At 37.1% G+C, this 26,824-nt stretch overlaps 3 protein-coding genes across 13 annotated transcripts; 2 read left to right on the forward strand and 1 right to left on the reverse strand.

Moving 5' to 3' along the window:
• The first annotated feature begins 243 nt into the window (after positions 1–243).
• On the forward strand, positions 244–7,971 carry Uba1 (ubiquitin-like activating enzyme 1). The gene is made up of 8 exons (XM_089729310.1): positions 244–1,133; positions 1,430–1,837; positions 3,570–3,828; positions 4,414–4,589; positions 5,130–5,351; positions 5,703–5,954; positions 6,283–6,588; positions 6,877–7,971. Exons 1-8 carry the CDS (start codon positions 399–401, stop codon positions 7,648–7,650), a joined length of 3,132 nt encoding a protein of 1,043 aa, XP_089585436.1. The 5' UTR covers positions 244–398; the 3' UTR covers positions 7,651–7,971.
• Positions 7,972–20,093, reverse strand: Cp110 (Centriolar coiled coil protein 110kDa). Of its 11 annotated transcripts, none has more exons than XR_016323447.1 (7): positions 19,794–20,073; positions 19,549–19,677; positions 14,952–16,880; positions 13,728–13,916; positions 12,154–12,287; positions 11,144–11,306; positions 7,972–9,649 (listed from the first exon to the last, which is right to left on the reverse strand). XR_016323447.1 is itself a non-coding variant. In XM_028171666.2 (7 exons), exons 2-7 carry the CDS (start codon positions 19,639–19,641, stop codon positions 9,585–9,587), a joined length of 2,499 nt encoding a protein of 832 aa, XP_028027467.2. In that variant the 5' UTR covers positions 19,642–19,677; positions 19,794–20,073; the 3' UTR covers positions 7,972–9,584. The 11 variants fall into 11 exon arrangements, 8 of the variants coding, with proteins under 8 accessions (XP_028027467.2, XP_089585438.1, XP_089585441.1 ...); XM_028171666.2 differs by having other exon boundaries at positions 11,218–11,306; XR_003624532.2 differs by having other exon boundaries at positions 19,549–20,063.
• A 525-nt stretch (positions 20,094–20,618) lies between these two features.
• On the forward strand, positions 20,619–26,601 carry ste14 (isoprenylcysteine carboxylmethyltransferase ste14). Its single transcript, XM_028171673.2, has 5 exons — positions 20,619–21,191; positions 21,573–21,831; positions 22,203–22,312; positions 22,492–22,599; positions 23,297–26,601. Exons 1-5 carry the CDS (start codon positions 20,976–20,978, stop codon positions 23,513–23,515), a joined length of 912 nt encoding a protein of 303 aa, XP_028027474.1. The 5' UTR covers positions 20,619–20,975; the 3' UTR covers positions 23,516–26,601.
• The last annotated feature ends 223 nt before the right edge of the window (positions 26,602–26,824 follow it).

Here is a 26,824-nt window from a genome sequence, read left to right on the forward strand (position 1 = left end):
TTATTGATTTTCGTTTTTGTTTCAGTACAGTAAGTAAAATGTTTTGGTATTCAAAAAGAATGCTATGGTTACTTAACAGTTCAAAGAAAGCGTTAGATGCACAAGAAGAAAAAATATTAACATAAGACGTAGAACAAAATCAAGAGTAAATTACTATTTCATTTTTCAGATTCTTCCAAAAAAATATTTCTAGATAGGTATTTTTAGTAAAACTAAGGTGGGCTAAAGTGTCGTGTAACCTTTGTCTGTAAAAAGGTGCAAGCTGCTAACTTCAAGACAGTGAGTAAGCGGCCCCTGACAAAGCAAGCACGAATGTTGCTTTAAACAATTTGAAGAAAATTTCTTCTTAATTGTCAACGCAACCAAAATTCTGGCAAAATTGTGCGCGTTCGTGCCCGATGTCTAGTGCTGAAGTCGCCGATAATTCCGTTGACCCCCCGGCGAAAAAGCGGAAACTAAATACAGGAGAAGCGCATTCGAACAACTCGGCAATGGCGAACAATGGAGCGCGCGTGGAAGATGAAATCGACGAGAGTCTGTACTCGCGCCAGCTCTACGTGCTGGGTCACGACGCTATGCGTCGGATGGCGAGTTCTGATGTCCTTATATCTGGCCTTGGCGGTTTAGGTGTCGAAATAGCCAAAAACGTTATCCTGGGTGGTGTAAAGTCGGTAACTTTGCATGACGACAAAAATTGCACCGTGGCCGATCTTTCCTCGCAGTTCTACCTTTCAGAGACTGTAATTGGTCAGAACAGGGCTTTGACATCGTGCGAACAACTTTCTGAACTGAACCACTATGTGCCCACTACTGCTTACACAGGACCTTTAACTGAAGACTTTTTGCGTAAGTTCCGTGTTGTGGTCCTCACAGGAGCATCGTGGGCTGAGCAGGAGCGAGTAGCTGCGTTCACTCACGCCAATAAAATAGCATTGGTCATTGCTGATACTAGAGGCCTGTTCTCACAAGTGTTCTGTGACTTCGGACCAGAGTTTACGGTGTTAGATGTAAATGGAGAGAATCCAGTCTCAGCTATGATTGCAGCCATTACGCAAGACTATGAGGCAGTTGTGACATGTTTGGATGATACTCGTCACGGATTGGAGGATGGAGACTATGTTACGTTTAGTGAGGTTGGTTTAATGTGTAACTTGGTAGTCAGCAATCAATGTTAATTTGTCCAACTCATAGCACTAAAAATAATGAGTGTTTTGAGGTAAAAAACAACATGACTCACCTGGTTGAATAACCTCTCTGACTATAAGATGCTAAAGATCAATTTCTTGCATAAATTAATATTATCTCTCAGGTTATCCATAAAATCAGATTAGGTCAATAATTTTATTAAGTAAAACATTCAAAATTAATTAATATTGTTTACAAGAAATTTCTTAATGACAATAATATTTAAAAACTTTATTATCTACAGGTTCAAGGTATGACAGAGCTAAATGGCTGTGAACCCCGCAAGATCAAAGTCCTTGGTCCCTACACTTTTAGTATAGGTGATACTACAAACTTCTCCAAATACATCCGAGGAGGTATTGTTACACAGGTCAAAATGCCCAAGAAGCTCAACTTCAAGCCTTTGAGTGAATCATTCAAACAACCAGAATTCTTGATCTCTGATTTTGCCAAGTTTGAATATCCACAGCAGTTGCATTTGGCTTTTGCTGCTCTTCACAAGTTCCAGGCTGGAGAAGGTCGTCTGCCCAAGCCATGGAATGATGATGATGTGGAAAAATTCAAGCTGTATGTGAAAACTGTTCTAGATGATGGACTTTATAAGGATGAAGATTTTGAAGTGAATACTGAATTATTGGAAACATTCTGTAAGGTAAGCGGTGGTCTAAAACATTGTTACACTAGTCATCAATAAGCAACAAAAATATTTATAAATAAAACCAAGTAATCTATATATATAAAAATGAATTACTGTTCGTTAGTCTCGCCAAAACTCTGGAACGGCTGGACCGATTTGGCTAATTTTCGTATTGAATTATTTGTGGAAGTCCAGAGAAGGTTTAAAAGGTAGATAAATATGAAAATGCTCAGAACTAAATAAAAATATCAATTTTGTTTTTCCTTTGATGGGTGCCCCGTCGGACGGATTCCTTTTGTTTGTTTTAAGTTTATTTTATACAAAAGTTTAGTTTAGATTGAGGCACTACGAAGTCTGCTGGGTCAGCTAGTTTTAGATAAAGATAGTAATAAAATGTATAAATATTATTTAAATGACGTTTAAATTAGTAGTAGCACTGTGAGTTAAAGCTTATTGCTGTACAATAATAATAAAACAACGATTTATTTCATATTAGCTGGAGATATTGTCAAAAATAGACAAAGAAGAAACTGCAAAAAAGCTAAATTTGGAAAAAAAAAAAATGTTGGGTCTTAGGATTAGATTTTTTCTTATATTTTATTATAGTATTATTTCAGACAGTCCCTTATCAGTAGAAGGCTTTTTATATATTTTGTAAACTTACACCTGAAGTTACAACTCTTCTACATTTCTTCTTCTTCTTCCAGTGCCTCTTCAATCCTGAAGGTTGGCCGTTAGCTTTCTGTATTCCTTTCTGTCAGCAGCCAGCCGGAACAGCTGTTCGACGGAGGCAATACCGGTCCACTCCCAGATATTCCGGAGCCATGACTTTTTTCTTCGCCCAGCACGTCTCTTTCCGTCCACTATGCCCATAATTATCAGCTGCAGCAGTATGTATCGATCGTTCCTGAGCACGTGGCCGAGATACTCTGTCTTGCCTTTTTGATAGCAGGCAACATTTTCCGGGACATATGAACGCGCTGAAGCACGGTTTCGTTCCTGACCCTCTGCGTCCAACTAATGCGTAACATGCGACGGTAGCACCACATCTCGAATGCCTGTAGACGTCTTGTAGTGTCCTCTTTCAGGGTCCATGTTTCACAACCATACATGACGATAAGCCAGATATAGCACATGAGTAGCCTGACTCGGAGCTGTATATTCAGTTGACGACAGCAAAGAACTTTCCTCATTTTATTAAAAGAGGCTCGAGCAGTTTCTATCCGGGTTTTGATTTCTTGATCAGATTCTCATGCTTCATTTACCCAAGCTCCTAAATACTTGTACTGTCGTACCCGCTCTAGTTGTTTCCCAGCTACAGATAGGCTTGAACTCAAATCCGGGTTTCTTGAGACTACCATGAACTTGGTCTTGCTTATGTTTATTACATTTATTTACAACAAATTATAATAAAATTATTTTCTACCTTCCTGTTGTCTTTCATATAAACATTTGTAATTACACACTTGAAATACCTGTTTAATTAAAAAAAGCTAGTATTTTTACAATACATTAGTGTGTAAAATAATTTATAGATATTTTATTGCACTTAATGATTCACTACTATAACACTGTTTTTATATGGGTTGTTCCATACATTTAGTGTGTCCAGATTTTAGAATAAATTATGATCATTCTAGATGTTTCTATCCTTTTCAAAACAAATTTCAGGAAACCAGCATCTTCTCAAAAAGTCATGATTATATGATTGGTCTTAACATAACATTTCATTTAATTTGTTTTCCAGATATCATCAGGCGACCTAAATCCTATGAACGCAGCGATAGGCGGTGTGGTTGCTCAGGAGGTAATGAAGGCTTGTTCTGGCAAGTTCCACCCACTTGTACAGTGGCTTTACTTGGATGCTATTGAGTGCTTACCTAAAGACCATTCGACTCTCACTGAAGAAAATTGCAAACCAGTTGGTTCACGATATGATGGACAGGTAGCTGTTTTTGGTAGAGAATTCCAAAAGAAACTTGGACAGCTTAAGTATTTTATTGTGGGTGAGTATCCGGGACTCTGAACACTTTTAAAAGGTTTGATTGATTGACACATGAGGAGAATGATAATCATTGTCATTCTCCTTATGTGCAAGACCATTATGGTGCTGAGAGGCTCCCATGGTCAACTGCTATCTATTCTAGTCTTAATTTATATCACACACTGTATTTTTAATCTGCAAACAAGTATTGTTACCATCCCTTGGAACTTGACAAAATTTTCTAGCATCAGTTATTCTGTAAATATGATATGCTGTTTGGGAAATTGCAACATAAAGTAATTAAATCTTCAGATTCAAAACATTCAAAATCAGCACAGATTAACTCATATAAAATTATTTTAATTGTTCTTTTATCTGTTGAGCCAATGTAATAATTACAATTTTATACAATTAACATTTAGATCTCATGTCTTAGGGTTTCGCACTCAACTTTATGGAACCTGTGTGCTCTCTTACATATATGGAACATAAATAATTCTGTAAGCTCAAGATTGGTAATTTACTAATGAATAATAGTCAATATGAACTATCTGTATGAAGTTACACAAAATATTAGTATAGTATCATATGAAGTTTATTTCTTCAGGTGCTGGTGCTATCGGATGTGAATTATTAAAGAACTTTGCCATGATTGGTGTGGGTGCTGATGGAGGACAAATTACAGTCACTGATATGGACCTCATTGAGAAGTCTAACCTCAACAGGCAGTTCTTGTTTAGGCCTTATGATGTACAGAAACCGAAATCTAGTACTGCAGCTAATGTAAGTTGCTGGATTAGTAATGACATTTGAGATCACTTGTGTACTGCTATAGAGGGCACAAGAGTAGCCATCTACACAGGGTTTGCTTCGAGATTACTCCCTGAACCAGTGAATTTCAGTTTAGTTTCAAATTCAATGTAGCATAAATTGCAACATTGCAATGTATGCTACATTGCAACGCCTAAGTTTTTAATGTTTCCCTAGTTGGTTTCAGATATTGCACAATATAATTTTTTTTACTTTATTGCTTATATGTGTGGACGAGCTCACAGCCCACCTGGTGTTAAGTGGCTACTGGAGCTCATAGACATCTGCAACGTAAATGCGCCACCTTGACATATAAGTTCTAAGTTCTTAGTATAGTTAGTTACAACGGCTGCCCCACCCTTCAAACCGAACGCATTACTGCTTCACGGCAGACATAGGCAGGGTGTTGGTACCTACCCGTGCGGAGACACAAGAGGTTCTACCACCAGTAACTATAAATATATACTGTAATACTCAAATACTTTATATTTTAATATATTTTTTTTGTCTCAGGTAATTAAACGCATGAATCCAGCAGTCAATGTTTTGGCACAAGAAAACAGAGTTTGCCCCGAGACCGAGTCCGTTTACAATGATGCATTCTTTGAAGCATTGGATGGTGTAGCCAATGCACTCGACAATGTCGACGCCCGTATATACATGGACAGACGGTGTGTGTATTATAGAAAACCTTTATTGGAGAGTGGCACCCTTGGAACTAAAGGAAATACACAGGTTAGTAAAATCAAAAGCATTTGAGATACAATTTGAAATAACATGAAACGTTGAATAAAATTAATTGGTTAATGATCAAATATAAATTAGAACCCTAAGAGAAAATAATAGAGTTGTGAATTGATTTAACGTTGTCTAGTACTTATGCTGGAAACACAGAGCTTTAAGTATCATTAACTATTCAAACTTGGTAATTTAAATAAAAATTGTTTTGATACTGATATCTGAATCTTCACAATCTTTTAAACATAAATCAATAATATTTCATAATATATAAGTAAAGAAAATATTAAGCAAGATATAATCATATCAAAAGGAATAACATTAATACATCAGTAATTTACGTTTTAGGTGGTTGTTCCATTCCTTACGGAATCTTACAGCTCATCCCAGGACCCTCCCGAGAAGAGTATTCCTATTTGTACGCTCAAGAACTTCCCGAATGCCATTGAACACACACTACAATGGGCTCGCGATGAATTCGAAGGTTTATTCCGTCAGGCTGCTGAGCATGCTGCCCAATACTTGCAGGACCCAAATTTCTTGGACCGCTGTCTTAAATTGCCTGGTACTCAGCCTTTGGATGCTATTGAGAGTGTGCGAGTAAGTGTATATAACATATTTTTTATTACTCGTAGTAACAAAATTACTGTCTACCTAATAAGCTGATCACTGCCTTCCATACAGCTATGCAAGGGCTACTGCTATCATGGAGTACTGCGCCTTCTCTCATTCAATGTTTCCTAATATCACTTAACACACACAGACAAATTTTAGAATGAAAACCATTCGAATGTGTTTTCCGGTTGCTATGAAATAAAAGGTCAGCTTCTACAATAGAAACGAAAAATTATACTCATTTCATTCCATTCATTTATTTGTTTCTCTTGAAAAAAACAAAATGTAAATCTCCAAAATTGTTAAATTACAGAACGCTATAAACGAACGCCCTCACAGTTTCGACGACTGCGTGATATGGGCGAGACATCATTGGGAGAACCAATACGCGAACCAGATCAAGCAGCTCCTTTACAACTTCCCGGCGAAACAGTTGACCACGAGCGGAGCGCCTTTCTGGTCCGGACCGAAGCGTTGTCCTTCACCCCTCGCCTTCGATCCTAATGATGAACTACACGTCGATTACATTGTTGCCGCAGCGAACCTCAGGGCTACGGTATATGGAATCCCATCCTGTGTTGACAGGGAAAACATCGCCAAGCTTGCCGCTAGCATACAGGTACGTAAAACTGAATAAATCATTGTTTACGGCAAGAGTAACTCCACTTATGTTGCATCTGGGATCATGTGATAATAGGTTGTAGAACAATTTGATTCATACACCTGGTGCATCCATTTCTATTTAATAGATATTAACTCGTATCACAGGCATTGTTAAAGAAATATCAGACCTATATTTGTTAAAATTTATTATTTTCCTATAAACTAAAACATTACAAACAACAACGAAACAAAAATGTATCCTAGACATTTGATGGTGGTTATTTTATTCTATTTTATAATTCAGGTACCGAAATTCAGCCCCAAATCCGGCGTGAAGATCGCGGTGAGCGACGCCCAGTTACAGCAAAACAATGACGAGATGGATCAAGACAGGGTTAAGAACATGATCGCAGAGCTGCCGTCTCCAAGCAAACTCGGATCTCTTAAGATCACACCGCTAGAATTCGAAAAAGATGATGATACAAATTTCCACATGGACTTCATCGTTGCCGCCTCCAACCTGCGGGCTACCAACTACAAGATCACACCAGCCGACAGACATCGCTCTAAACTCATCGCAGGCAAGATTATCCCTGCCATTGCCACCACAACATCCGTGGTGGCTGGCTTAGTCTGCCTCGAACTTTACAAACTGGCCCAAGGCTTCAATAAGCTGGAAGTGTTCAAGAACGGCTTCGTCAACCTTGCTCTGCCTTTCTTCGGTTTCTCTGAACCGATCGCGCCGTCGACCAACACCTACAATGAGAATAAGTGGACATTATGGGACAGATTTGAAGTTAAAGGAGAGATTACATTACAGCAATTTTTAGATCACTTCAAAAACGAACACAAGCTGGAGATCACCATGTTATCTCAAGGTGTGTGCATGCTTTATTCGTTCTTCATGCCCAAAGCCAAGCGGCTGGAACGATTGAACCTGCCAATGTCGGAGGTGGTCACAAAAGTGTCCAAGAAGAAGTTGGAACCGCATGTGAATGCATTAGTTTTTGAATTGTGCTGCAATGATGATGACGGGAACGATGTGGAGGTCCCGTATGTAAAATACACTCTGCCTTAGTCTATTTAATGTGATCTTGAGCCCTCCCAAAGTGGTGCAGAAAAATAATAGTTACCACTACGCAGAGAGGGTTCTATTTAATACCGTGATAGTTAATATAAATTGTGTGATTATATTTGTGCTTCAGAATTTGCTTCAGTCTAAATTTCAAATAATTACTCATAGTCGTTTCGTTTCATTCGTTTGCTCACTGTCAAATGATGATGTGCTGCATTTTTATTATTATTTTACGTCGTGAAAAAGTTTTTTACCAAATTCGATATTTTATTGTAAAATCAGATGGGTCTGTATGTGGAACGAAAAATAAATAAAAAACCAACATACTTTTGTTTCATTTATTATGTAAAAAGGTATAATAACGAAAATATTCCGGACATCTTGCTCGGTAGTGTCACAAATGGTTCACAAACTTGATTATTTGAAGCTCTTCACAAAAAACGTTAAAAAAATAAACAATCTTTATAAAATATTTCAAAAACAAAGTAGGTATTATATTTTAGGTTACATTTAGTATGCATATAGGTATAAAAGCAAATACGCCTCGGACACAATACTCCAATAACGAGTGAGTGAATTTCTAGTGATGTAAATTATGTTTTCATAAGTTTTTAACTTTGTTTTTATCAACAGTAAATATTGAAAAGGAACAGAAATTGACATAGATTTTCGTAAAACTTGATGAGCCCTGGAGTTCGTAGAGATAAGGAGCGCTCTACGGAGCCGAAATTAGCAGATTGTTTCTTTACATTCATCGATGAGTAATGTTTATCGGCCGGGCTGTATTTGTTTGTAGACCCCTATATATATTGGGAAAGCATAATTCAATAATTTAGAACTTATGACAACACGAGAGATCAAGTCTGCGGTGGGGTGACTAGAAAAGAAAATACATTTTTTTTGTGTCGTTTGAAATCAGTACTATTTTACTACTGTGATTTGTATTTATGTATTTTGAAGTCTCATCTGTTTTGTTCAGAGATCTTGTTGTGTGTATATACTAAAGTTTAAAACGAAAATGCTTAGAATAAAAATTCAAATCATCTTATCACAAGGAATTAAGTAAATTTTAATTTTGATAGAAATTTAAAATTCTTACATTTTTAAAATTTTGTTTGTAGCTATTTGTCAACATATCGATTAAGCTGTCAGTTCCCGTTTGCAAACTAAAAAAGATCATCCGCACCTACTCATCACCTCAGGCTGAGCAGGAAAATATTTTTTTTTAAATCTAAGCGTGACTTTATTGTTTCGTACATTATTTGGCTGCAGTACCCACTACAGTGCACCGACTGCTGCTGCCCAGTGACCCACACGTTGCAGAACGTCACTAACTTATTCTAAAAAATTACATACAAAGGCCTCATTTAAAGCAGTTAAAAGGTTTTTTTTAAATAGATAAAATACATTTTATATACCATTTGTTACGCTAAATAGAAATTACGAATACACAAAGTTTATTTAAAAATTTTGAATACAATCCAAACTATAGGCACTTATCTTTCGGAAGCTTTAGCGAATGGAATAATTTAATTTACAACCATAATTTATCTCACTCTTATAACTAAAATAATCGGTAGTTTTGAACTTTGTTCTTTTGTGTAAAATTTTTGTAAGCGCAAAAAAGCTCCTTGTTAGCTTACCCTATTCAAAAGTTACATTTATTAAGACAACATTTTGTCACTTTGCTAATAAAAGTTCAAAATGTCTGCAGTGTTACCAGCGTCTGACTCAAAATACTTACCTTAAGCTGGCAATTTTAAAATATATTTAGTTAATAATAAGGCAGCCCAATAAAATTTATTTTCTAGACCAAATTACATATTATTAGCCATTTTGTAAATTTTAAAATATTAAAAATTTCCAGTTCATAGATCGTATTTATTAGACAGACAGTGGGCGAAAAGCCGCGGCATGCAAGTCCGCGGCGGAGCGGGTCAGCGCCACGGCCGACGCCGGGGGCTCCACCTCGGTCCCGGGGTGCACTGGCCGCTAAACGTCTCTGCAATTTTATATTCTTTTAAATATAACCAACTATTGAAGTGAAACTTCTAATGCGACATCCTAAAAGGTTGCGTTAAACGTTTAACGCTTCTGGGGAGGGGGAATAGAAAGAGACAGAGCGAGGTTGAATGCGTGGCACTCGAACGCATGAGCGTAGTATACCTGGTACAGGTCAGCCGCAAGCGTTAGCAACGAGTAGTGGCCAATATTTTAATGAAGTATTTAAATACATAAATATATATTTTAATTCCTATCTATAATTTAAAACATATATAATATAAGTGTTGAAGATGTTGCATTTCTTATACATAGCATTCCCTATTACAAGAGAAATCCGATTTAAGGATGAAAAATGAAGTAAACCACAATACTACACATCGAAAAATAAGTTTAACTTCATTCACGTACACCAAGTTGCACGCGCAACGTTTTTTTAAATGATGGTGCCCAGTGAGGTAACGCTTGTTATTCAAACCACGAGTCTATGCACAAACAGATCTTCAGTTTTCTGGCACAAATACGACAGGGAGATGGTACCCATCTGAGCGGACTTGCTCGCACGACCTTTCTGTGTGCTTAGTGGGAGCTATTTAACGTTCTCGATAGTGTAAAAATTAACTCAATTTTGTATGGAGTTGGAACGTTTGGCTACGTTTGCCGATAGAGGCGCTGTTCCAACTCCATACAAATTTGAGTTAACTTTTACGCTATCGAGAACGTTTAAAAACTCGTACTTAACACACTGTATTAAAATTAGAACTTGGGAAAATCCGTGTAAAAAAAAGATTAAATTTATGGTAAAACAGTACGCCTGTGACATTTGAGTTGTGTACCTCTTTGTCCGCTATTTACTCTGGCTAAGTGCAGTATTTACACTGTTTTTCGTTTTTGGACCACTTGTACGGGGACATGTGGACCATTAGGATACACATTTTGGAGCATTGGTTATCAATACATTGAAATTAATTATGGCATGAACTTGGACATAACGTCAGTTACCAATTGTCAAAATAAACATCCAATCATAATGCACATTCAAAGTTAATTGAAGGGATGCATTAGGCACAGAATAATTGGGCCGATTTGAAATCGTTTTTATCAATACCGTAATAACTTTCTGCAGCTTAATATAATTACGTTATAATTATATGTAGGTATAATAATGCGACTTGTGTAAACAAACACGCACAAAGTTCAAAGTGAACAAGTAGGTATTCCCGCGAGCACTGTAAGAGTACATAAAGCACTGTCGGAATTGTTTGAATGTGTATTTACCCTTGAATCTCTTAAAAATGATTTTAATAAATTTAAGGTCCCTATACGTTCGCATCACATCACTGGGCTACTAATACATTATACTTGACAATGACATGCGTTTGAACATGCTATTAATTTACCAACACATGAAAAAAAGAAAGATCACAAACAAAGGTGGCAATACTATTAGCATTCGATTGAAAATCTAGGAAATGAACAATACAAGGCAACATACATTTTTTGTTTGTTTGTATAAAGCTGTACATGGCAACACAATGCTTCAAGCTGGCAACATTTAGTCGGTGTTACCATAGTGGGACTGTGTCATGACCGCCGCTCCGGGTGTGCGTTTGTAGCGAGTCGGGAACGCGCCGGTGTGGCTTTGCGACATGATGTCCCTGTTTTGGAACATATTCTCTATTGAACCGAAATTGAAATTGCAATTGATTAAATTTAATTCTTCGATGCCGGGAGGCCTGTATGTACTGGTGTTGCATGTTTCCAACACTAGGAACGCGGGGCCATATTTATTCAGTAATTGTTTGACAATTTTTTAGGGACTTTTAGCCAATGCGTAGGTTTTTTCGAGGCAAGATTCTTCTTTTTCTTTACAATACGTATGAGGCTTGGTAGGCCTCACAAAAGTCCGTTTTTTAATACAGCCATACCCATAGAAATGTAGTTGCCTCCCGTACCGAGCTAAAGAGCGCGGTTTTGACAGTCGCATCGGGGGATAATCGCACATGGGGCTTTTTAAACAGTATAAAGCAGTCAACATCTTATGGGCTGTCTCAAAGTCAATGATGGGATAGCTCCCTGTTTCGGTTATTTAGAAAATAAAATCCGGATTGTCTAAATGAAGATATTAAAAGAGCAAATCTGTTCGAGACGATAGCTTCAAACCTTTAAAAACATATTATCAAGATGTGGTTACCAAAGCATTTCACTTTCCCCGATCCAAAGCAAAAGTTACACCCATATTTCCAATACCAATAATTAACGACGGATCAGAAAGAGAAAGCGGTGAAGGTTTCGTGCTTGAAAACTGCATTTGATTTGAAAAAGGTCGTATTTTTCAATAAATTTAAAGTCTTCCTTTCGACAGAGCTGTATCCTGCCGCTGCCCCTTGGCCACGAGGATTTCAAAGGATTTTAATCAAAAACAGTTTTCAACGCTGAACTGGACCATACGTTTATTTTAAAACTACCCACAAAGTAAAAATATTCGCAAGAATCAAAACTCACGTTTGTCTCAAGGACCTGGGCGAGGGGCGGTTGGCGAGAGCCTTCCTCTTGCGATCGGCGGCGATCATGGCGCACCTCTCCGACGGACTGCTCGTTATGAATGTGTCGTGTAACGAGTAACAAGCTGCAGTGATCTGTAATAAACGTCTGTTTGAGCAGCAACAGTACTGAGCATAATCTGAAGTCGTCGTGGCCTAAAGGATAAGACGTCCGGTGCATTCGTGTTGAGCGATGCAACGGTGTTCGAATCCCGCAGGCGTGTACCAATTTTTCTAATGAAATACGTACTTAAAAAATGTTCACGATTGACTTCCACGGTGAAGGAATTACATCGTGTAATAAAAATCAAATCCGAAAAATTATAATTTGCGTAATTACTCATGGTAGGACCTCTTGTGAGTCCGCACGGGTAGGTACCACCGCCCTGCCTATTTCTGCCGTGAAGCAGTAATGCGTTTCGGTTTGAAGGCTCGGGCAGCCGTTGTAACTATACTGAGACCTGACTGAGCCTTTACATTTCAGATGTCTATGGACTCCAATAACCATTTAACACCAGGTGGGCTGTGACCTCGTCCACCCATCAAGGCAATAAAAAAACATCAGAGAGAGACAGCGCAAAGCATGCTCCTCTTAAATATACTCGATCGAGAGTGCGGGATATTCGAGAGATTGGGAATAGGAGCGTGTGAAAATTGTTAAATGAGAGAAGTTTCGAGATCGACTGACAAAAACACAAAAGAACCAAGTATTTTTTACTTTTTTTAAAGTTTTTTTTTAAAAGTGTGTTCGGCAAAGATGTGAAGTTATTTTTTTCGGTAGTTGCAAGGATTCACACACGATGCAAGGAAACTTCACAAAAGATAATAGATATTAGTCTAACACAATGTATGACGTAAATAAAAAATTGCCGTTTTAAATAAAATTTACGCCAGGGCAGTATGTATAAATTTAAACGTAGCACACGCATTTCAAGGCATTATATCGAAGTCTGGACTGTAGTAGCGCTGCCAACCGTGACAGCATATTTAAAACTCATGCGCTCTCATTTTTATTACACCATGTTATTCCTTCGTCGTGCAGCTGCTCATAAGCATGCATTAAGTACGTATATCCCTAAAGCCCGTATTCTATGGCAATTCATTTAGTGATTACGTACTTTTAAAAAAATATATTGAACAATTGAAATTCAACTAAAAAATGAAAAATAAATAATACTTTAAAAAACTAACAAAATACGCTTTTATAGAAAATCCAACTTACAAATAGAAAATAAATTTTAATAAATTTGAATTTGAAACAAACTGAATAAAAAAAGAGTTGGGTTGCATGGTATCAGTAGTTACATAATAATATTATGAACAGATATGAGTAGAAGGGTTATTTTGATAATATTCTGAAAAGCACCTCACAAAATTTATTTTCTATTTTTCAGTTTAATTTTCTTTAAAAGCGTTTTTTTTTTTACTATTTTTTTTTATTATTTAAATTAATGAAAACGATGAAAACATATAACGTACACAAACCCAAGCCCAACCCAGCTCGTTTCCTTAACCCAGTCCAAGCCCCAAGCGCACCTGCTGTATGAGCCGTCGGTGCAAATCCACATCCGCTCCCCTGATGCCCTCCCTCTCCTGGTGGAGTTGCAGGGCGCACAGCAGGGCGTCCTTGATGGTCTGCACGATGCCCCGGACCCGTTCGGTCCTCATCAGACGCCGAACGAGATAGCCCTTGGCGTACGAAACAATCTTCGTGGCCGCAGCCCTCTAGCCGATGCAAGTGAGCGTACATAAAATTGTGTTTCAATTTAGAAATGAATTCTTACATACACAAAGAACAAACAGTACACGTATATTTGAAACATTAAAAGAACAAAAGCAGTGCAAAAACACAATAAGTTTAAAAAAAGCCAAAAAACACATTGTATGATGTTGAAGATTTTTATACGTGAGAGCAAAACCATATATAACACGAAACATATCATTTACTGCTTCACTGCTGCAATGATCACATCGTCCATGTATTTCATATACTCATTCCATATACAACCTCAAGGAAGGAACCTCAATACAAAAGAAGAAATAATTAATAGTTGTAAATTAAGGCAAATTAATGATAAAACGAAACTTTAAAAAAGATCTAAACAAATCCAACATAAAAGTTAGATCAATGCGATAAGAGGTTCAGCAAATGCGTGCAACCGAACATGCTCATTACTACCTCACATTTGAAATAAATCTTTGCAAATTATTTTCATTTCATATAGTCGAGCATACCAAGTTCTTTTCTCGAACATTACATTACCCAGATATTTGGAGTTCCAATCCAATAACTACCATCTTACCTATTCTTTAGTCTTAAGTCTTACCCTACTGATAAATTCCCCGTTTGATGGCATGAAGTACGGCACTGACAAAAACATTGGCAACGACAAAAGCAGATTCAACACATCATAATATCATTGGTTGGCTTTAATTATGTTATGGCGGGTAGAAGTAAGGACCGCCATCTCAGTGTATTAACAAGTGTCCGGTGAAAGGGTCCCAATTAAGATGCTGCCAAAATAGAAAGTGGAAAGATTTTAAAAACGGTGCCATAAACCACCACACTGCATTTTCACCCCACACACTGCTATATTCATATCATTTCCACTTCATACACTAGCAAATACCGTCGAGTTTTCCAACAATAACTTGCTGTTTACAAGTGTGCACTTTTTTCAACTTGTCCCCTATACAAGATGGTCCTCCTTACCTCTACGCTCCATAAATGATGAGTACCTATTCAAAAAATCAACAAACCTCTCTGACTGTGGGCTGACTATTGATAATTTTGGATTTGGGCTTCCGTAATGCGCACATCGAACTTTGAAGAGTATGGTCCATACTCCTGATAGCACCCTCTCTGGATCTAGGAGTATGAGTTGCGGTAACGTTTACTTCCACGCCACACATGTGATTCAAAACTGTATTATTGTAATTGAATTCTTCGCTGTTGTCAGAAGGGAAGGTGACGTTTAAGTCCGCCATCGTATCGTTCGTTCGATCTGTCAGTATTTGTTCGTAATCGCGATCAGACGACGCGCTCGTGTCATAGTTCAGCTTTCTGGATGTATTCCTGCGACTTGGAGAGTGAGTTCTGGTTCTGCTACCGTCCGAATCAGGTCTAGGTGACTGCGCCTTTGTTCCATTTTGCTTCTTAATACTCCCAGTTATATCTCTGCTTTGTCTTAATATATCTTCGCAACGATTGATGTAGTTGTTTGTGTCGGTAAGAGTAGATGATACAGAGCTATCGTATGAAATAATTTCGGGCGATTTGGGGTTAATCAACTGACTTAAACTAACTGGTTTATTCGAAACATCTTGATTACTCTCCTCTTTGATTTCAATTGGTGATTTAGGGCTTATCATTTTAAGTTGCTTGTACAACAAGTTATTCTGATCTTCAAAGACCTGTTGAAGCAATTGTTGTTCCCTTTTCTGCTTTTCCACTAAACTAGCCATTTGAAGTAATTGTTGCTTTTGAATTTTCTCGTAAAGTTCCCTTACTCTTGTTGCTGGATCTAGTGATTCCGAAATTAATTGCTGGGGTTGTTGATTCACTGGGTCTACATTTTGTTTTGCTGTTTTGGGAGACGCCTCCTTCATTGCATTAATGTTAACGCTATTCCTTACAGGACTAAGTGATTTTTTTTGTTTTTGAATAGGTTCTGATTTAGGCGAAGATTTAGAGCTCATTCTTCCAGGTCTTTCTGCAACCACAGATCTAGCACGCGGAGGTGAAACCTGTGATGGTTTCTTGGACACAGCTCTTGAATTATTGACTCTGTTCACGCAGTTCAGGCTAGACGTTTTTGATACATTCTTTTGTTTTAATTCCATCGCCATGGACGACCACTTGACTTTAGCAGTTTCTAAATCCCAACTTCTGCGTTTTTTATTTGGTGCGCTCAAGTTCGACAACGATTCGCTCATAGAAATGCAGCTCATTTCGACTCCAGTGTTCAAAGATTCTACTTCTAAATGCGCTAGTAGTTGCGGACTCGGTTTTAAAAGCGTGTACGACCTTTGACGGGTGAGTTTAGGTACTATTTGTGACTCTTTCAAACTATCTGTATGTATATCGTTAAGGGATCCCGTGAAGCTTTTAGAACTAAGGGAAGGTGGTCCGTCTTGTGCCAAAGGCAAATCAGGAAACGGCTCTTCAACATTTTTATCTGAACCAATTATAAAATTTAATTTGGCAACTGTTTTATCGTTATTGATATCTTCAAATTCAATAGCTTGTCTTTTAACATTAATTTTATTACAGTCATAATCCCGTTCTGGTAGCTCTACTGGTTCCGAAATACAACGTATTGTTTCAGTGTCTTTATCGAGAAAATTTTTAGCTGTGCCGCTTATATTTAGATTTAAATCGATCCTAAATTTTGGTGATTTCGTCCTTTCAAGTACTGTGACACTAGAATTTATCGTATTGCAAACATTTGGCTGTGCTTTCGGTGATTCTATAAGCGCTTTTTCGTAAACTTCATCGCTTAAAACTCTCGTTATTTTGCATTCAGTTTGTATTTCCTCAGATTCTGGGATCTCTGGCGCATCGGTCCTGTCTTCGCTAGATTCCGATTCACTTTCAGCTATATAGGGCTGAAGCAATGATATTCGCTTTTCGACTTCTTTGGCCAAAAGTTTATAGTACTGCATCTCTTTGCGACATTCTTTTGATAGCTGAAACAAAGTTAATTAGGACACTGTAAAGATTTTGTAAAAGAGTATACGTCTTATAAGATTTTACAAGTATATTCAATACGGGCGTTGTGAATGTTCAAATATACATTAGAAATAATAATAATAATCATAATGTTTTTATTGCAAGTAACCATGCCTCAAACAAATTGTTAGTAAGACTTACACCTATGTTAGTAGTTATATTTACATCACAATGAATTACTGTCGTAACATCCCATGGGAGATGGCACCACAGCGACCCATGTATACACAGTCCAGCCTGCTTGCGATCATGCTCAGGATACTGTTGGAGCTGGCCCTCACTCTGCTTACCAGAGATGCACACCTCTTACGCATGGTAGCGTAAAAACAATCTATGTGCGCGTCTGCAAACATCCCTGATGCGCTACAAAAGCGGGGCAGCACCACCAGCACCCTAAACGCGTTATTATATTGAACACGAAGAGCGTTGTACGATCTTTGAGTATATCCAGCCCACAAGCTGCACGTGTAAAATTAGTATAGTAAAGAGGGTGACCTTGACTTTAAGTGAACACCGTGCAAACCTCCGAGCTATCATGTTTGCTCTAACCGACAACACTCTCAACGCAATAATATGTAAATAGTCTCACAAACACTCATAAACACTCATTATCTATTATAATTAAAATTTCATGAAAATTGGTCATTGTAGTTTTGCTATACCAAATAGTTGAAAATAGACACTAAAATAAATTCTAATGATTTAGTAGTGTTGGCTTTTTATGCAAAATCAATCTTGTTAAAGGGACAACATTTGTGTTTTTTTTTTTTTTTTATTACTTAGATAGGTGGACGAGCTCACAACCCACTTGATGCTAAGTGGTTACTGGAGCCTATAGACAGCTACGACGTAAATGCGCCACCTACCTTGAGATATAAGTTCTAAGGTCTCAAGTATAGTTACAACGGCTGCCCCACCCTTTAAACCCAAATGCATTACTGCTTCACGACAGAAATAGGCAGGGTGGTGGTACCCACCCGCGCGGATTCACAAGAGGTCCTACCACCATCAAACTGTCGCCAGAACAGAGCTGTTTGTGAATCTGAAATAAGATTCCTCTCATTTTGATATTGAGATGGTGATTCCTCTCATTGAGCATCAAGAAAAGTGTTTTCAAAACAAAGTATTCTTTATTACACTTTAAAAAAATTACATTATAAATGAAGTAAAAACTAAAATTCAATAACTAAATAATAATCTCACTCAAGCTTCAAGAAAATTGTATCTTATCATGAATTGGTTGCATTTTGAATCATACGGTTTGATAAATTATTATGAATAATTTGATAACATCAAAAACATCATTCCAGATAATGTTATGTACATTTCAAGGTATCATCAAATTGACATGTTTAACCATATTCATGTAAAGAAATTATATAAGTTTCCACTAAGCAGACAAATTGAGACATGCCTAATCTTGATATGTGCCCTCTGATTAGTACATACATACGTATGTAAGATACTTCTACAACGATCACAACCCTGTTAATTGTTCTGTAGTTTTAATAATAAATTAATAAGCAAATGCCTCTTTTGTTTATGTGCTTCCATTAGCACATTCTGAATTTTGACTTGATCCATGAAGTGTTTTGTGATATGTCCCATTTGGGGTACAAATCCTATAGGATATGTGTCCAACATGTTATAATTGGTGGTTGTGCAAAAGAATTGCTTAAGTCTGGTATACATTACTGTCTAGCTGTTTCTGCTGGCCCAGCAGAAAGAAAGAAAGTTACGTTTGCTGCATTGCTGGAGTGAAGTTATGCACTCCGAATTACAACTCGGTACTTGGTAGAGCTCTTATGCAATACAACCGAGAATAAGACTTCTTATCTCAAGGAGTAGTGGCATTTAAAATGCAATATTTAGGTGCTCTGATTGCCACAGCAATAAAAATCATTCATTCAGTGAAAGTAATTTTTAAAATTATAATAAAATATGTGTGTTACCTTCATATATAACATATTATGCTTATGCAAAACAATTACAGCATGGTGAAAGCTAATGATCAATTATTAACATAATGAGATTCTAGTTCATGGTACGGTAAACTTTTATTTATTTAAATACTGTTAAGTTCTCAGCGAATGATTTGACTCATTTAATCATTTTGAGCCACAATCATTGATCATGTTACTGGTAGTAGGCCTTATTGTAAGTGTGCACAGATAGGCATATCCATCATGCCTGATACTGCTGCAAAACAGTCATACATTCCAGTTTGAAGTGCACTGTACAATACAATCAAGATTTCAATCTTATGTCTATAGCTGGGATTGCATTTATGTCCATACATCAAGGACACCAGATGACACTTGAGCTTTTGCATTTGTTGAAAATAAAAAAATATTATACTATATTGAATAACTTACCAATGTACCAAACATTGGTAAGTCTTTCAAATACTTTTTAATAATTAGTATTCTCTTCCATGGCACCTATCTTTGCAAAATCTCAATATGCACTAAGAGCAAAGTAACTTTGTTATGAAACTATTAAGAAGACTATATATTGTGTAAGAGTAATTAGTCTATATCTTATCCTCATTAAGTACAATATGCGGGGAACTTAAAGTTTCGAATATATTTCCTTAAACAAATTTAAACAACTGCAAGTACTCACGACAGGCGGTAGAAGAGGCACACCATTAATCTTCATGCAGGATACATACTGTCCGGACTGTCGCACCGATTTCACATCCCACGGGTCGTTCATAGCGACGATTAAATGAACGCGACTGGATCACCTAGTCTATGCGGAAAAAATGCTAACTCACCAATCTAACGAGCTAAGCTGATTGCTTCCGATGTACTAGCACAACGGATGTTATAAATTTGCATATTATTAATCTACAAAACTAGCGTTACCTAGTTACGGAGGAAAAAACTTATTTTCCACGGTCGCCGTCACCGCTCACCAACAACATTGTAATTTGTAATAACGTTAAAGTATGCTGCACATAATAAAGATTGTACCTATTCAATCAAACTGATGTCACTGATTACGTCAACACGACAATTTTTTATTTACCAGAAAGTTTAATTGCGGATTAAATAGCGATTCTGAAACATTATTAATCTATTTCAAACGAAATTTGTCTCGATGAAAAAATTGTGTAGCTTAAAATTTGAAAATATTTATTTGATTAGGGTGCGTTTTTCTTATTTATTTACGGCTTTAGTTTATTTTACCTTTTAGCCTAACCTGAATCTTCTTCAGTGAGCAAATTGATGGATTTTTAGTAAAAATCCACCAATTTGCTTTTTACTGATGTAGATTATTGTAGATCTGTTGAGATTTGTAGTACTTCAATCGATGCTCTTTTTTGAAAAACCTAAGAAGGCACGTATAAGTGGTGTTTGATTTTTTCTCACTCATACATTTTCACAAAATTATAAATCACTAAATATTTTTTCTCAGGTTCTTCCCAAAAATTCACTGAAGTCATGGTAAATAACCACTACTTTACTGAGGACTTATTTAATTCCATATCATATAGTTTCGATATCATCCCAATTGTTTATAGTTTTAAAAAAATCAACTAACATTGAATTTTTCGATCCATTTTTTTTCTATGACAATATATGAATGACGAATTGACTATGCTACCGCTACAAATGCTGCAATGTATGATATATGATACCTTCGCCTTTTCTGTTAGAAAAATTGAAGTACCACTACACCTACAATTCAAACTTACAGATACATTTATTTCATAGATTATACACTTAATATATTTGAATTTATTTATAAATATTTGAAGGAGTAAAAACCAACAAAAAGTTTAAAATGTATATTATTGATTGTTAGACTTCAATAGTTTTGTATTGTTAATTTGATTTTTATTTTAATTCACCCACTCAAGTCATGAACAATAAATTGTCATCGTATCTGTGACCGTAATGAATATTTGTGATGAATTCTGACTAAGTATATGAAAATAAAAAATGTAGCCTATATTGATTACATATATCGCGGAAATACACAAATCAGTTATAAACAATAACTATTATCTTGAAAATTACTCTCGACTACAGGCATCCTTTATAATGGATGTTTTAACAATGAAAAACATATGCCCCGCCGGAAAACAAGCGATAATATGGTTTATGCTAACCGTTTGTATATTTTTCATATCATTCTTTTCTGGAAGCCTTTTAGGATTCACATCTGAGATCTGGGCACTTACTTATTGGGGTCCCTCATTATATTTCTGTTTGTTGAATTTTATTTTAAGATATGCCTATAAAGGATTTTTATATGAGGTAATTATTCATGTTTCTTGCATCAAATGTTAACTATGTAGTACATTTTTTAAAAGTTTTAATGAGTGAGGCATGATTCACAATAGTATTAAAGTTATATCTGATTACTTTAAAAAATTATTACCCTAGATAAGATATGTCAAAATAACCAAAAATCTAAGTTTCTAATCACATTAAGAATAGTTAATTAGTTACAATTTGTTTGAAGTTAATGTTAATTTGTTAAAATTCTCAATATTAATAGTTAAAACAAAAAAATTAAAAGTTTTCTGCTAGCTGTCATATATACATCCTCTTAAATTATAAATTATTGTTAAATACATGAAAACTAACTTAAAGCTTTAATTCCTGTTAAATTGCGTTTACTCTGTATAACTCCAGGTGTCAATACGAGCAGCATTCCTCGGAGCAGTATTCACAATAGGCCTCTATTTATCGACATTTGAAGATGGCATTAAGGTTTTCGGTCTCTACACCATGGTGCTGTCGATGTTCCATTTTTCTGAGTTCATGAGTGTAGCCCTAACAAACCCTAGGACATTAACAATTGATTCATATATATTGAATCACAGTGTGCAGTATGGAGTTGCAGCGGTCACTAGTTGGATTGAATGGGCCATTGAATATTATTTCTTTCCGGGTAAGAGCTATTTTTATGAATTTATACTAAACTTTAAATATAAATTGTATTAGAGGAGGCCACCACTCTCAGTATTAAGAATTATCGTTGCAAGGAGGAGGATACTAAATAAATAGGAAGCTTAGTAACTGTTACTTGTGCCATAATAAAACACATCACAAGTGAAGCCCATTTGTTAAGAGGTGTGTCACCTCTTAAGTTGTGATGTATTTAAGCTCTGCTGACTTTAGTATTACATAAGCACTTTGTACTTAATTGCTGTAGAGCAAAAACGGACCACTTTAAAATTAAGTATACATTAACATAGACTAGAAAGTTCTAAATAAAATGATATGATTTAGCAATAAAATATGTATATAATTCTCCCACAGGGATGAAGACTTATTTCTGGTTGTCGAGCATAGGTGTAATAATGTGTATAGGGGGAGAAATATTAAGAAAATCAGCTATGTTCACAGCCAAAACTAACTTCAACCACACAGTAAGTATTCAAACACAAAACAATAAGTCCTTTATTTAATTTCCATTGCCACCATTTCCAAAAATAGGTGTAGTTCACATTTAACTGACATCACAATAAGGAAGAGCCGCATGAGACTAATTTTAAAATGAAAGTGAGAATATTAGAGAAAATAATGTTTTTCCTATTTAATTGTACAGGTACAATTTGTAAAGAGAGTGGATCATCGGCTAGTGACGCACGGAGTGTACTCTCTCTGTAGACATCCAAGCTATGTAGGATGGTTCTATTGGTCAGTCGGTACTCAGGTGAGCCCTTACCGGAACTTATTAAAGCTCTATTTTATATTAATACATAAGTATCAACTAATATAATCAATGGTCACATAGAACCACGTCAAACTGCATTGCAATTAATGTTGATACTGTGAAGTATACATTGTGGACTGGCCAGTTAGAGTTGGCTATGCAAAATATTAAAGATTCAGGGGGTCTTTAAATTGAATCGAAGAAAGCCACAAACAAAACTTTACCTTAAAAGTGTTTTTTTATTTATTTATTTTTTATTGCTTAGATGGGTGGACGAGCTCATAGTCCACCTGGTGATATAAGTTCAAAGGTTTCGTCGTATAGTTACAACGGCTGCCCCACCCTTCAAACCGAAACGCATTACTGCTTCACGGCAGAAATAGGCAGGGTGGTGGTACCTACCCGTGCAGGCTCACAAGAGGTCCTGCTACGAGTAATTACGCAAATTATAATTTTGCGGGTTTGATTTTTATTACACGGTGTTATTCCTTCACCGTGGAAGTCAATCGTGAACTTTTGTTGAGTACGTATTTCATTAGAAAAATTGGTACACGCCTGCGGGATTTGAACACTGTTGCATCGCTAGATACGAATGCACCGGACGTCTTATCTTTTAGGCCACGACTACTTCAATGGTATGGAATTCACCACATTTTAACACACTGATCTAAACGAATACATTTTATGAAATTTTCAGTTTATCCTCCTGAATCCTTTTTGCCTGATCATCTACACGCTAGCCTCGTGGATGTTCTTTAGGGAAAGAGTTTATGCTGAGGAATTGACACTATTGACATTCTTTGGTCCCGCCTATGAAGTCTACCAAAGCAAAGTCAGTACAGGCCTTCCCTTCATCCAGGGTTATGTACCAGAGAACACAGGACAGTTTGTCAAAGAAGACCATTGGAGTTACTGAGCTATATTGATCTCAAGATTCTCATCTCTGATTTTGACATTGGCTTTGCGCTTGATGATCAACCAACAAGTGATAAAATTCCAGATATCAATCAAACAACACATCAATTTGAATAGTAATCAATTAATTTAAGTACTTAACTTATTTACTTTTAATGATAATATGATAGGTAATATATGAACGAAATAAAGTACAACAAGAAATCTAATAAATAGCTAAAAGCGATAATGTAGAATAGTCAGTAATGGAAAGCTTTTTAACAGCAATAGCAGTGACCTACTGCAATCAAAAGAGAAACCACTGCTTGATGTAATATATTAAATAACACTGTGGTAGTTGGAAAATTCTAATTTTCAATGTATTATGATGAAACCATAGCTTATAACTATAGATTCTCAAGCAATGTGTGTTCAGTGAAAAATATTTCTAAAGTAGCTTATTTCGTTACAACGGTAACAACCGTTATTATTAAAATTTTCAACAAGACTTATCAAGTTTTAAAGTTGTGCTTATTATGTACGCTATACGAGAATACTCCCTTTTTTTTTTTTTTTCCTACCTAAGCTGATAGCCTTGAGAGGCTATGTCAGCGTAACCCTAACTTTAGTAGGTGAGCTCACGGGGCTCAACCTGACGATGTTGCTAACACGAACCCTAGCAAGAGCCGTGCTTCGCAGAATCTACCACCGGATCGGAAACGCGACCCACTGAGAAGATCCGGCGAGAAACTCAGTGGGCTGTGTCTGAGAGTTAGTTTACTCGTCGAGCCCTTCGTCGCAAGCGACGGGTTCGACGAGAACGGTGACCGGTGCTTGAAGTACCTAAAAGCACCGTTAGTGGATCGGGCGGATCCGAGATGACGTGTTTTGGGCGACGTCGACTGCTTTCCATTCTGTCCGCAGGATCGGGAATGTAGTTACCGGCGGCCACGATGAGAGGGTTCTCGTGTCGTGCCGCTTTATCGAAGTGGCGCATGGACGCCGACTGCAGATACTTACTGATGGACTCTAAGTCCAGGTCGTCATGGAGGTCGACGTTCCTGACGAACCACGGGGCTCCGACGGCTATCCTGCAAAAACGGGATTGAATAATTTGGAAAGATTTTAAGTGTATGCGGGCCGCGTGAGCGAACACTACACTTGCATAGGTCATGACGGGGCGTATGCAAGTTTTGTAGAGTGTCACCTTATTTCTAAGGGACATTTTACTTCGCCTACATATCATCGGGTAGAGACGTCCTAGAATGAAGGCGGCACGGTCGCGTACCGTCTTGATGTGGGGGCGGAATGTCATCCTACTGTCGAGGGTGACGCCTAAATATTTGACCTTCGGGGCCCACGGTATGGGCTGGTCGAACATCGTGATCGGGCGAACGGCGGGGGCGGGGGTATTGACGCGCCTAGTCGGGAGGGGGATGCTCAGCGTGGTGTTCGGAGGGCGACCCCTTTTGAAGAGCACCGCTGTGCTTTTCGTGGGGTTGATGTCGATGCGCCACTTCCGGAACCACTGTCCCATGGTGGTAGCTGCGGTCTGAAGTCGTCGATGAAGCAACGCCTTCTTCCTACACGAGTAGTAGATGGCGGTGTCATCGGCGAAGAGCGCCAGATGGGTCTCCGGAGACCGGGGTAGAATACTCCCACAACGCAGAACCAATGATCATGTTAGCCATGTAACAAAACTAAAGCGCGATTCAGAAAACTAGTACCGCCATCTATCAAATAATAAGTAAGACAAAAACAAAAAATGTTTTAACAGTCGTGACGATCCAACGTGCGATCTCGTTGTGCGATGATTTGTAAACATACCATTATTTATTACCGACCTATGTGCTTAGTGCGAGTTTTCTAACTTCTTGATCGCGTAAAAGTTAACTCAAATTTGTATGGAGTTGGAACAGTGCCCCTAGCGGCAGACGTAGGGAAGCTGTCCGGCTGCACTAACACAGAAGCTTATAAAATGCCCCGGTCATCATTCTCGTCGAACCCGTCGCTTGCGACAAAGGGCTCGGCGAGTAAATTAACACACAGACAAGCCCACTGAGTTTCTCGCCGGATCTTCTCAGTGGGTCACGTTTCCGATCCGGCGGTAGATTCTGCTAAGCACGGCTCTTGCTAGGGTTCGTGTTAGCAACGTCGTCAGGTTTGAGCCCCCCGAGCTCCCCTACTAGTTAAGGTTACACTGAAATAGCCTCTCAAGGCTATCAGCATATGTAGAAAAAAAATGCAATATTTTATTTGAAAGAAGCCGAGATTCAAGTTGAGAAGTCTAAAGTGCAAGCTGACAACTTGGGCACACGAGTCGTAGTCTTATCGACCCGTCTGATTTGGTCTATGATTTACAAAATGCACAACTGAACGTAATGAAATAAAGTTGAATAATCTGAATGATATATTATGATCATTAGAACGTATTGAATAAAATATAATTAAATGAGATTACATGAAGTAATAGTTTCTCAGTAAAACGATGGGAATTTACTAAGAGTTTAATGGACTTTTTGAAAAAACTCGTGAAGAAACGTCCAGCGACTTTGTTTTATTTTTGTGCCACTCCACAGATACTAAGCTCTTCAAAGGCATTAGATCTGAAGAAGTACTAAAGTAACAAAATTAAATATTGGCGTCAAACAAAATCAAGCTTTACGGATTTCGCTTGCAAAAGGGTTGTGATCCATTTCATTATTATTAAATGTATTGTATTGTATATACATATGTGTATATTGAGAGATGAATGGCTATTTAGTTTAAGCGACATTTTCGCAAATTTACAAGAGAGCCAATTAAAGTTTAAAAATTGAAAGAAATATCATAACAAAAAAAATCTTCAGCTATTTTAATGGAGTAAACATCATTGAAGTCTATTAAAAAAAATTGAACTGTTGATGCAAATGCCAAACAAAATGCACCTTTAATTACAAAGTTAAATGTCGCTTAAACGAAATGACCTTTCACCCCTTTATAAGTAATCTAATAGTAAAATGAAATGAGCATTTGTTAAAAAACTTATAAAAATATATTTCAACGTTATTAGATAGGTAATTTTGTTTTGTAATGTTTTAACTGTAAAATAAAGATATTTTATGCTAATGTTTTTTTTTATTTAACTGAAGTTGCTATTGGACAGACTTTAGAAATGAAACCTTACAAGCATTGCCATCTAGTGTACATAGGCGAAAACAAAAGTGGCCTCAAACAAAAGTTTGTATACTCGGCACTAGATGTCGCTTCTTGACATGAGTAGTACAGTTAGAAGGATGAGACCGCAGTATACAATAAAATTAAAATTTCATCCTCACGTCTCAAGGTAAGT

This window comes from Bombyx mandarina, chromosome 08, assembly GCF_030267445.1.
Source record: "Bombyx mandarina strain Sakado chromosome 08, ASM3026744v2".
Lineage (NCBI taxonomy): Eukaryota > Metazoa > Arthropoda > Insecta > Lepidoptera > Bombycidae > Bombyx > Bombyx mandarina.